Source organism: Ananas comosus, linkage group 2, assembly GCF_001540865.1.
Source record: "Ananas comosus cultivar F153 linkage group 2, ASM154086v1, whole genome shotgun sequence".
Taxonomy (NCBI): Eukaryota; Viridiplantae; Streptophyta; class Magnoliopsida; order Poales; family Bromeliaceae; genus Ananas; species Ananas comosus.
Window position 1 is genome coordinate 2095617 of NC_033622.1, and position 13075 is coordinate 2108691.

The window sequence follows — 13075 nt, forward strand, 5'->3', positions numbered from 1 at the left end:
AGAGAGAGAGAGATAGTTAGTTTTTTTGTTAGTTTCAATGCTTCACTCAATAGAGTGATATGTACCTAACACTTGTGGCTCTTCACGTCTAAATTTGCGTGTTGGAGAGGCTGTACATATACACTATCCTTTTTTGGAGAAAGGTACATATACACTATCCTGATCTGCAAAGATGGGAACTTTTTGAAGTTGTCCAAAGTGCTTCAGTTCAACCCATCAAATCGGATTGACTTAAGACCCTTTAGACCTTTTCAGATCAGTGATTCGTTCAGTAAATCTATGAACCCACTGAATTTTATAAGAATAGGCCGGATTTTTTTCTATTTTATACTTTAATAATTAAAAATAATAATAATTTAGTGTTTATGACATCATTTATTGTGAAAATAATTTTACTTTTTGAGTGAATGGTAGCACAACAGATACTTTATTTTTTTTTAAACTGAAAATATAAAACAACTAAGCTTCGAATTTAGAATCTCACATATCAATCATCAAGCTCATTGCTTACGTTGGGGACGACAAATTATTATAAAAATAACTTTTTTAATAAAATATTATAAAAATAATTAAAAATAAAGTTTTGAGATGGTACGACGAAACAAAACACATCAATAAGAAATCCACAACAAACGTGGTGGGCAAGGTGAAGGCACTCCATATTGCTTGATCATAGGGGAGGGGGGATTAATTGCTACTTATATATATATATATATATATATATATATATATATATATATATATATATATATATATATATATATATATAAAAGCTTTTTTCACTATTATATCCATTAATTTTGCATGTTTTACTTCAATTTTAATCGGGACCATGTATACTTTGTAGTGGAAGTAATGGTAATTTTTTTGTTAACAGAAATTGCTTACTATTCACCGTGAGATGCGCTTTTGTATTTTTCCGTAGCTGTCGATGTTAGATTTTAAATGAAGGCCTGTGAAAATAAAATATGTCGGCATATAGGACAAAACATAATTACACTACTGTAGAACCCATATCCCAATCAAGAAGGAACTATGTGGAACAAAGGTTTATAATTAAAACATTATTGAATCGTGGGCGCTAATTATTAATTCTAAAATTTAAATTATTAAAAAAATATAATTAATAGTACTCATGAATTTTGATTATGATTCGGCCCATTCAGCCTAACGTAACTTCTAATACGACTCAGCTAATTCCGATCTCCTGTCATTTCGAACATAACTCATCTCAAACTGATTTTTCATCACAGGACAGAATAATAGCCCCCTTAAGCCAACAATCCCATTCCCCCACCCTCTTCCCGAGTAGGGCTAGAATATTTGTAAAAGTATCATGGGGGTGATACTTGTGTGTTTTTAGTCCTTGGATGGAGAGATGTGAGGTTGAGATGATGGTGGTAGGTGGTGGTAGGTGGAATAGTGTTTAATCCAAGGGCTATTAATAATCAAAAAGTAGATCCAATGGCTTAAAACCTAATAGCACCATGATAGTGATACTTGTAAAAGTATCATAGCTCAACTCCTCTCCTCTCCAGCACTTGTATAAATTTGCAGTATGCGGGAATTCAATCCGTAAACTCTGGCTCTGATATCACATGTCGAATCGTTGACGCTAACTATTAATCCTAAAAACCAGAGCTGTTAGAAAGATGCAAATAATTTCTTTAAAGCGTATAAATACAGCGCTTACGGATTTTGATTGTGATTCAACTCAACCAGTCTCATACTACTTCGAATATGACTTAGTCCAATCCAACCTCTCGTCATTTCGAACATAACTCGTCTTAATTTGACATTCCGTCGTAAGGTAAAATACTGATTTTTTTAAACCAATAAATATTAATACTATGAACCAATTAGTACTCATTATTCTCTGCATCTGTCAAAAATGTATTTTTGTTGTGGAATAATGTCAACAATGTGAAACAATTGATTTCATGTTTTAGATTTGTTTAGTACTCTTTGATGTACTCTAATGTACTCTTCTTTTCCTGTGCAATGGAAATGGGATCCAATTCTCTCCTTTCCTGTGTAATAGAAATGGGATCCAATACTGTTTCCTTCAAGCCAAAAAATAATAGGTGTACTCTTCTCTTTCTTTTTAGTGAAAATGATGAGATCCAACACTGTTTCCCTTCAAAAAAATGGAAAGGGTAATTAATATACTTAGATTATTTAAGAATCATGCATTCTTTGTAAGATCCATATGATAGATATGTTGACAAAGGGCCAGCATTCTACTCTATGGCCGGAGGTCGAATTGGATCAAATTATATTCGAAATAATATGAGATTGACTGAGCTGAATCACCAATCAAGAGGTATTGTGTCTGCATGTTTTAAATAAATTGATTGTATTTTTCTAACAGCTCAAATTTTTTGAAATTAATATTTAGCATCAATGATGCAACAAGATAATACGGCGATTTTTCTATTCTTTTCCTTTCTTTTTTTCATTTTTGATCAATCATTAGTATTCGAAAAGGCTAAAGAATTAAATTATTTAAATAAATACTAGCAAATTTCGAATTTTCACTATCTAAAACCCTCTTTAATCAGAACCAACCCAACAATAGTCATAGCACTAGAGTAGAATGGCTTATTTGGATTACAAAATCTTCGTCAACATAGACTCAACTATTTCACTCTAAATATTTTCATAGCTAATTTCCAAATTCAATTTCCTAATTATCAAGCATCTTAATCTAGGAATTAGAATTCTTTGTAATTAGAAAATGCAAGCAAAGTACTTACAACAAAATACAAGCCACTTGCATTTTAATTTCCTATTTTTGTGTGTATTCCAAACAAACAATTTTCCCTTTCACTTAAGAAAACTGTGGGCCTGGTTCTCTCCTCAGCCCTTCTTTCTAAGCCCCTTCCACACTCAAACAACATGTCAACAACCTCACTATGTGAAAGATGCCATTGTGCTCACCTGGTCCACCAAAAACTGATCTTCCAAACTATCTTTTAAATTTATTAAAGCAAAATTTCATAATATTTGAGGTGGTATATGTGAATTCAAGAGCCAAAAAGACTATATATTAGGATTAAAAAAACTTTTGGATATATATTTCTCACATGTAATAGATTAAGATCCTGTTTGGACGTTGAAATTATACAATATTTAATAATAACTTATTCAAAATAATTTTTTTTTGTATGATTACAAGTAAGAGTGTGATTTTTGTTTATATAAATTAATGGGATAACGTATTTCATCCATTCTAGAATACGGCGAAAAATAAAAATAAAAATGACAAAATATTTAAGTTATATGTAAAAACAATAAAGTATTAAAATTAAAAAAAGTGATAAACAACAATAGGATAACTGATTTTTTAAAAAAATTTGCGCCCTGACGCTCACCGGACAAATTTACGTCTAACCTCTCTCCTATTTTTGGAAAAAAAAAGAAAAATCTAGAATACATTAGTTATATTGCTGATGTTACATCACCAACTAATCAGATTGTTTTTTTTTTATTCATCCCCCTATCATAACTATTAAAAAAAAATTTATTATATTTTTTATTTAAAAAATAATTCATATTTGATAGATGATTTTGCGTGACTGGTATCCAATAGAATCTCTCCATTCCTTAAAATGGCCCCCATCCAACCCCAACTAATGGACAGTTATACACCTCCACCACACCACACCACTCTCCCCACTAATTGGCTTCCCCACTCCGTACCCACAGATATTTCCCCCAATATAAACTACTCTATCCCCCATAATAATTCCACTCTTTCCCATATCACTATTCCTGTGTGCTCTCTCTCTACTCTCTTTCTCTCTCTCTCTCTCCCCACTCCTCTTTTCCCTCCAAAAAAAGAAAAAAAGAAAAAAGAAAACCATCAATCTTTTATTAGAAAACCAGGTGCTATCCATAAAGCCATATAACATAATCATATATATACATATAACAGGAAAAAGGAAAGGAAGGTAACAGAGATTGTATTTTATTGATGGCGACGCCAGCGGAGGAGGAAGACGAGAGGAATCTGATACTGGGGAAGTACGAGATGGGGCGGGTGCTGGGGAAGGGCACGTTCGCGACGGTGTACCACGGCCGCGACCTCCGGTCGGGGGAGAGCGTCGCGATCAAGGTGATCGGCAAGGACCGGGTGCGGCGCGAGGAGGGCATGATGGACCAGATCCGGCGCGAGATCTCCGTCATGCGCCTCGTCCGCCACCCCAACGTCGTCGAGCTCCGCGAGGTCATGGCCACCAAGTCCCGCATCTTCTTCGTCATGGAGCTCGTCCGCGGAGGCGACCTCTTCGACCTCGTATCCAAACACCGACGCGGCCTCCCCGAGGACCAGGCCCGCAGGTACGTTGAATAAATAATCGTTTCTCTCTAAAAGCTTAAATCGTTGATATTTTTATTATTAATACTTTTCTGGGCACAAACTTTTATTTGGATATCCTCAAAATCCGTAATATAATATTAAAATCTTTTTTGAGCTGAGCCGGTAAAGAACGGTATTCTAATATTTTATTTCATAAACAGGTACTTCCAGCAGCTGATTGCCGCCGTCGACTTCTGCCACAGCCGTGGGGTATGCCACCGCGACCTGAAGCTCGAGAACTTGCTGTTGGATGCCAGCAGTAACACCTTGAAGGTGTCCGACTTCGGGCTGTCGGCGCTCCCGGAGCAGCTGCGGCACGACGGGATGCTGCACACGCAGTGCGGGACGCCGGCGTACGTCGCGCCGGAGCTGCTGAAGAAGAAGGGGTACGACGGCATGCGCGCCGACATGTGGTCCTGCGGCGTCATCCTCTTCGTGCTGCTCTCCGGCTACCTTCCTTTCCAGCACGAGAACATCATGAAGATGTATAATAAGATCTGCCGGGCCAAGTACCAGCTCCCGCCGTGGGTCTCCGCCGACGCCGGCCGGCTCATCGGACGGCTGCTCGTAAGCGACCCGGAGAAGCGGATATCGATCGCGGAAATGATGCAGCTCCCTTGGTTCAAGAAGGGGCTCCCGCAGCCGATATCGTTGGGGCCAAGGATGGCGGTGGCGGTGGCGGCGGAGGAGGAGGAGACCGGGGATCGGGAATTGGATCCGGATCCGGATCCGGTGGCGGCGGTGAATTCGCCGAGGTCGTACAACGCCTTTGAGCTGATATCGGCGATGTCATCGGGGTTCGACCTGTCGAGGATGTTCGGGAGCGAATTGCGGGCGGGGGGCACGGTGTTCACGGCGCGGTTGGCGGCGGGGAGGGTGATGGAGAGGCTGGAGAAGGTGGGGAGGGCGCTGGGGTTCCGGGCGGAGAAGTCGGTGAAGGCGGGGTGGAGGGTGAGGATGGAGCGGCCCGCGGTGGTCGAGTTCGGGAAGGACGCCGGCGACACCCTCGAGTTCGCCCGCTTCTGCGAGCACGACGTCCGGCCGGGGCTCAAGGATATCGTGTGGGCGTGGCAGGGCGACCCCCCGTCCCTGCCGACGGAGAGGCCAGCAATCACTTGTACGACCGCTGACGATGCCGCAGCAGTTGCCTAGAGCAGGCGTAGATTTTCTGCAGCTCTGGTGTGCAAAAAAAACCTCTACATGGATCCTGATCGCATCATCATTTATTAATTCTGCGTACTGCACTGTAGAAAATCTGAGCAATTGATATGCAGGCAAAGTCATTGACCGAGTATTTCTATGGGTTACACTTCCATATGTGGGTTTGTGTGACTCAGAGATTGTACATAGGTTTGTGTGATTTTTGTTTGATATATTACCTGTTTGTGTGGTAATATATGAACATAATTTTGGGCCAGGGTGTACATAGAGGCAAAGAGGAAGTCAATTTTGTATTTATATATATATATATATATATATATAGTTTATCAATTTGGGTAAAGTTTCCTATAATTTTATTTGCTTTGAGAGAATTGATCTGATATTAGTTAGTACACTAGCCTATTTCGAAAAATATGTATGCTAATAAAGTAATGAACCCTAGTTGTGATAATTATATTTGGAACAAGAAGTACCTACATGGCTACACAACATGTTAGGAAAATATAGGACCAGTCCCACTGCATTAATTCTGTTTGTTTATAGATTGGTTGGGTGATAGAAGGTGTGTTTATTTTGATCAAAGTCGGAGTTGAAGTGGCTGAATTTCCCTAATTGGAGATCACTAGTGTTTCGACGGTATTGCGGAGTTCAACTTTCATGAGGCTTACACGGGCGACAAGTGCGAATTCGTCTCATGATACAGTGAGTTTGCGTACAGTATGAAATCACAACACTATGCTAGAGGAGCGCAAAGTCGAGCTCCATCCTACTGCCGAAACCTGCTGAGTTCGACAGGGTGTGGTTCTGAGTTACCAAACATATCCTTAATTTAATGGGAGATATTATTATGAAGTTATTATCCTAGTTAGTTAATTCGGATTCGGCCAAAATTCGGTACGGATATAATTCGGATAAAATTCGTCTTTTAATTTTTAAATTCGTTAAAAAATACGGTTAAAAAACGGATTCGATAATTATTCGGATACGTGATTTATACGGATATTATACGTTCACCAATTAAAAATTCGAAATCAAAAATTCGACTATATTTTAAATATATAATAATTAATATATTATATATATTATTATTATATTTTTTATATATAAATTAAATATATTCATATATTAATAATAAATATATATTAATAATATATAAGATTTATATATTTAAAAATATTAATAAATAATTACAAATTTATAAATAAAATATCATATAAATATTTCTATATAAAAATAAAAATAAAAAATATATATATAATATATATATATATATATATATATATATATATATATATATATATATATATATATATATATATATATATATATATATATATATATATATATATATAAAAGGGTGGTCCAAAGGTCCACTGTGGACCTCCCCTCATGCGGTCCACGAGATGAAAATGGCCTCGTGGACCGCGCACACCATCTATGCCTCATGAGCTCCGATTTTTTTTCTGTTCATCTTCTATTTTTCCGCAGAGGCGAGACGGGATCCGCAGCATGCGTTGCTCCCGGCACCGGCGAGGGCGGCGGAGGATGACGACGACGTGAGCGGCGACGAGACAGGATCCGCAGCCGTGGCCCTTGCTGCCGGCGTCGGCGAGGGTGGCGGAGGACGACAATGGCGCGAGCGGCGACGACGCGACCCTCGGCCAATCGCCGATTTTTTGGGTGAATTATTTGCGAATTGCGAATAATTCACAAATAATTATTTTTGAGAAAAAAATCACGTTTTTTTCCTAATTTTTCAGAAAAATACGGGACGTCCCGTTTAATTCGTGTTTTTAAAAGTACGCAAATAATTCGCGTATTAATCGCGAATTAACTAACTAGGGTTATTATTGCATACACACCTTAAATTGGGCAAAAATTGTATGAACATAGTGTCTAAATTAACATTTTTTGGGGACGCTCTGGATGGGCGCCACGTGGCTTGCAGGCGTCCATCTTACCGTCCTTTTTTTTTCTTAAAAAAATGTGATTTTTTTTTAGAGAGAGAAAGAAGTAGAGGAAGGAGAATGGATGGTGGGACGGACGCTTGCAAGCCACATGACACCCTCCAGAGCATCCCAAAAATGCTAATTTGAATATTATGTCCATATAATTTTTGCCCCCTTAAATTGAATAGCCAAACTATCCTAGATGGGTGTAGAGTTAATGTGCAGACACAACATCACTGTCAAATATTACAGCTAGAAAATTAAGTACGCTAACTATTTATATATATTTTTTTATTTATTTAAATTGTTTTACTGTTTGTTTGATTCCCTTAAAAAGAATAAACACTATATGACAAAATACTATTTAAGCAGTATAATTAATTAGGTAATCACTATTCATATTAACATTTTCTGAAGATTTTTAGGCTATTTGCTATAGTAGGATCCCGAAGTCTCTTTTAATAAACTTGCTCCTCAAATAAGATCTTATTGAGACAGGTTGATACATGAATCATGTCATTTTCGCTCTTTGAGCCTCCTTTAAATTCGTCATTTAATACGTTGAAGATATTTGGACAAGAAATTTTTAAACCAAAATATATTTTTAAGATTTGCGGGCAAAATTAATCGCTACCGCTGAGTAGCCTCCTCAAGGAAGTCACGCTTCTATCTAAACTTGTTGTAGCTGAAAGCAAAAGCAGTAGAATGGTCAATTTTCAGCCCCGTTGATAGGCTTTGATCGGCAATAGTGGTAAGGATATGTTGTCTTGATTGTGAAGGTTCAAAAATTGATTGGTATACACTTTATATTTTGAAAGCTTAAACACCGAGAGTAGGGACGAAATCAGAATTTAGGTTCAGAAAGGGATAAAAATACACTATACGTTTGTCATAAAGAAAATTATCATAAAATATTACAAAAAAAATTCAAAAGAATTTGTTTGCCAACTTCAAAAGCAAATAAGTCACAAAATTTGTCGATGGTTGAATCAATAGATAACTTTTGATAATTTTTTTTTTCTTCTTTTCCACTACATACGATTATAGAGAAGTTCTCGGTCTATAAATTTTATAAGAAACAATGTTATAGAATGCTCCTAAAAAAACTAAAATTTATAATATTCTAATTTTTATCATGCCTAATTAATTAGAAATTTATATGGCAATTGTAGGCAATAACATGGCTCCGTTCCTCAGTCATAAGTAGTATCACTGAAGGGTTGCCTGATTTTTCAAACAAATGTGAATAAAACAAAAATTCCCCTTTTTTGCTTATTTGATTTTATTAAAATTAATTTTTTAATAATTATTTTGTAAATTTTTAAAAAAAATTAGTGTTTTTATTTTTTTTAATAAAAAACGATATTTCCATAAAATGTGAAAAAAGTAAAAAAAAAAAAAAAACACTTTTTCTTAAAACAAATTATAATAATAATATATAGACAAAAAAAATCAGTTTTTGGTAGGAATGGCATATCAGCTCATTGTTCACAAGTCAACTCGTGTTCGGCTTGAAATGAGCTTGACATTGAATCGCTCGTTTAGTATACGAGCCGAATACAAGTTAGGGTCAGTTCCCTCGTGTCGAATACATATATTTTATATTTATATAATAATTTATATTATATATATATATATATATATATATTTTANTATATATATAAAATACATATTTTTATTATTTGATTTTTAATCCAACATAAATATAAAATCCAACTCAATTATAAAAAGGTTCATTTATTTGTAAAATTTCATTCATTCGAGTAAGATTTCATAAAATTGTTTTTTTATATATATTCTTTCTAATTTTTTTAATATATTGTTCGTGAGTCAAATCGTTTTCGACTCATTAATAAACAAGTCAAACAAAAGCTAAATTTTTCAACTCGATATTTTAACGATTCAGATCGTGTTAACGAAACCTTGTTTTGAGATGCAGTGTCACCATAGTGTGTTACTATTTATGCCAAGTACGTATCCTACAAAGCAAAACCAATTCGTTGTGCGTAGACCTAACAATCTCTTCCCGTAGTCGTGGATTACCTATAAATTTGCAGGTATGAGTATCAGTTTTTTAATCTAAAATATTATAGATAAAACGAGTGGATACCAGTTGAGTGGTGGGTATTTTGGGCAGCCCGCGGATACCCACGGATACCCGCATATATATTTTTAAATTAAAAAAATATAATTTTATAATATTGATTCAATAATGATAAAAATTTTATTAATTTTGAATCATAAAAATTTGGGATGATGAAATATTTTTATATTATGTAATCTATGTATTTTTAAGATGTTATATTGTTTATTATGTGTTATAATATTTCAAATATGAAGTTACATTATATTTTTAAAAAATTTATATATGTATTTTGTATTTAAAAAATATAAAAATAAAAATAAAAAAAAACCTTACGAGTAATCAGTATATCCATCCGTCCGCATGTGATTCGTAGGTATAACGACCTGTTGGTCACCGATTACTCAACCCGCCTATTTGCCAGATCTAACTTTGGATGTGTCATCACATCATGGTCATGAATGTGACAATTTTATTCAAGATGCTTCAACCACGCCACCTTTAGTAGGAATATAAAAATAAATATTTGGTAAAGGTGTGAGTTTGCATAAACTGAAATATTTAAAGCGCAGGTGACAGGGAATGGTGATGTGAAAAGCGACCCACAGTTAATTACCCATTTCTAGTACATCCTACTATATATTTCTTCCTATATTATTTTTTGAAGGAAAAACTTCAAAAATTGTCTATGTAGTTTCACACTTTTTTATTTTAGTACTTTATAATTTAAAGTGTATCAAGTTAGTACTTTATAATTTTTTACTTTATTACTTTAGTACCATGTGGTTTAAAATATATCAAGTTAGTACCCTGTGGTTTTGCACTTTATCACTTTAGTATCCCGTGGTTTCATACTTTATCACTTTAGTACTCTATGGTTTAAAAAATCACAGAATACTAACTTGATACAAAATTAAAACCACAGGATACTAAAGTGATAAAGTGCAAAACCACAGAGTACTATCTTGATACATTTTAAACTATAGGGTACTAAAGTGATAAAGTGAGAAACCACAAGGTACTAACCTGATACATTTTAAACCACCGGGTACTAAAGTGAAAAAAATTGAAACCACAAAAGGGTTTTTGAATTTTTCCCTTTTTTGAATTGTTTTTTATTTTCTTAATGTTTTCTTAATACAAACAATTAAAAAATTAGTTTCGTATTCGGTTTATTTATTAATGAATAGGGCAAGAGTCAGCTCAGAAATAAAAAGTTAGATTGTCAGCTCTACTATTAAATAAAAAATTTTAAAAAAAGTAGAATGTTAATTTAATAATTAAAATTCACAAATTATAGGTTTCTTTATATTTGGGTTAATCTAGAATCCACATAGTAAAAAATTATCTCATACGAGTTATCTCAAAGCGAATACAAACGAGCCGATCCCAACTTGTTAATGACCCAACTTATATGGTTAGGATGATAGTGACTTTTGGTTAAGATGATAGTGGTCCTCTTGAATTGAGTGGGTGATTAGTTGAATAGTATGATCTAACATGTGAAAATGATCAAAAGGTAGATCTAACGGCGGAAAACTCGATAGCACCAAGCGCTGCTAGTATAATAGCCAGACTTATATATAGTAGGACTATTGTATTATTAGAAGCATAGTAAATTTTGTGCCCCTAAATTTTTAACCATTTTTAGCCATCCATCTTGAGGTTACGGTAACCTCTTATCTCATATTGGTAGCAAATGAAATTAGGGCCCATTTGATCACGCTTGCCAGGCTACAGGCTGCACAAGCCCGGGGCCAAACCTTTTTTTTTTTTTTTTTTTTTTTTTTTTTTTTTTTTTTTTTTTTTTGTTTTTTTTTTTTTTATTTTTTTTTTGGCGCGCTTGTCGGGGTGTCTGCTCATTTGGCCTGTGCTGCCGAGGCCTAGAACCAGAAATACATACACCTGCTGGAGCACGGATGGCAATTCCAGCTCGTTGTTGCGAAGGTGTGAATGATGCGTGAGAGCCGGCTCGTGTTCGGGCTCGAAATGACTCTAAAATGAAAGTTGAATCGCTTCATTCGTAACGAGCCGAACACACGAAGAGACATAAGTTCTTCACTCGTTTAAATAAATGAGCCGACACCGAGCCGTGGGTCAATCGTCGTATTCGTCTGATAAACAGCTCGCAATTACATTATTTATATTTATATAATTTATATAATTTATATTTTAGTATATAAATAAATAATTATATATATATATATACTATAAATTTTTATTATTTGGTTTTTAGCTTAACATAAATATAAAGTCCAACTCAATTATAAAAAGGTTGTTTATATATAAAGTTTCAACTATTAGATCAAAGTCAAATAGGTTAGATCTCATAATTTTTTTTTTTTTTTTCTATACGTATCCTTCATAATTCTTTTAACTTATTGTTCATTAGGCAGCTCGTGTTCAACTCATTAATAAATGAGCCGAACACGAGCTAATTTTTTCGGCTCGATATTTTAACGAGCCAGCTCTACCATCTTATCTGTCACGCCCCGCGACCCGCTACCAATTTGGTCAGATCCGGGCACGCCGATCAGACGCCGAACGGACAAAACCTCCCCTGTCCACTCAAGGCTAAACAACGACAATCATGTACAAGAGTTGCCCAGAATAAACTCAATTAACATACATGATCCAATGAAGCACTACAAGTGCTATACCAACAAGAGTAAGATACAAGTAAATATACAAGTGCATAAAAGAGAGACAATCTAGCTATTACATCCCACCGTAACTTCATAATTTCAGAAGTTCGGTACCTTACATCCTCCCCTCCTTAATAAGAGTTTCGTCCTCGAAACTCAAATCTTATAAACGAGCCGAACACGAGCCGGCTCCAGCTCACTCGTGTTCGGCTCGTTTACACCCCTAGCTGAGAGGAGTGCTCTAATTTGGTGTTATACTCAACTGTATTGTTGCGCACATCGCAATGGACCAGTTCCAAACAGGCCCAGCAAAATGCTATTTTACTTAAAGTTCTTGTTGTGACTTTTCTTGCAAAGTAGCTTCTTAATGGGACACTTAATTAGCAAAAAGGCCCGGCTTAGATCAAAAGCCCAAATTTTAGGCCCAACTCATAAATCATTCCACGCCAAATTATGTTGTGATAGCCCACAAAAGCATTGGGTAAGGACCTAGCCCATAATCAAATAGAAACAAAGATGAAATTATTATAAGAATGAATTTGGACCTTTCATGCAAAAATTAATATAAATATTATTAGGGTTAATTTCATACGGGTGCCTGTAAATATAGTGAATAATAAATATATTTCTATAAAATTCAACTTTTATTTGTTGTCCCGACAAAAGTCCAGATATTTTTCAAATATATCCCTACCGTGATAATCCGTTAGAAAAATTTAGTTAACCGTAAGTTAAATACTTAACCCTGATTAGTTTTTGACACTTTTACCCCTTTATATTATACTATTATATTTTTTGAAGAGATATATTTGTGATAGCAAAATTAAAAATATAAACAGATCTCTAACGATAATAAACCAGTGGGACATATTTGACA

The 13075-nt window shown here is 35.2% G+C and overlaps 1 protein-coding gene across 1 annotated transcript; it reads left to right on the top strand.

Moving 5' to 3' along the window:
• On the top strand, window positions 3717-5872 carry LOC109706658 (CBL-interacting protein kinase 16-like). Its single transcript, XM_020227602.1, has 2 exons — window positions 3717-4341; window positions 4522-5872. The coding sequence occupies exons 1-2, from the start codon at window positions 3977-3979 to the stop codon at window positions 5510-5512; spliced, it is 1356 nt and encodes a 451-aa protein (XP_020083191.1). The 5' UTR covers window positions 3717-3976; the 3' UTR covers window positions 5513-5872.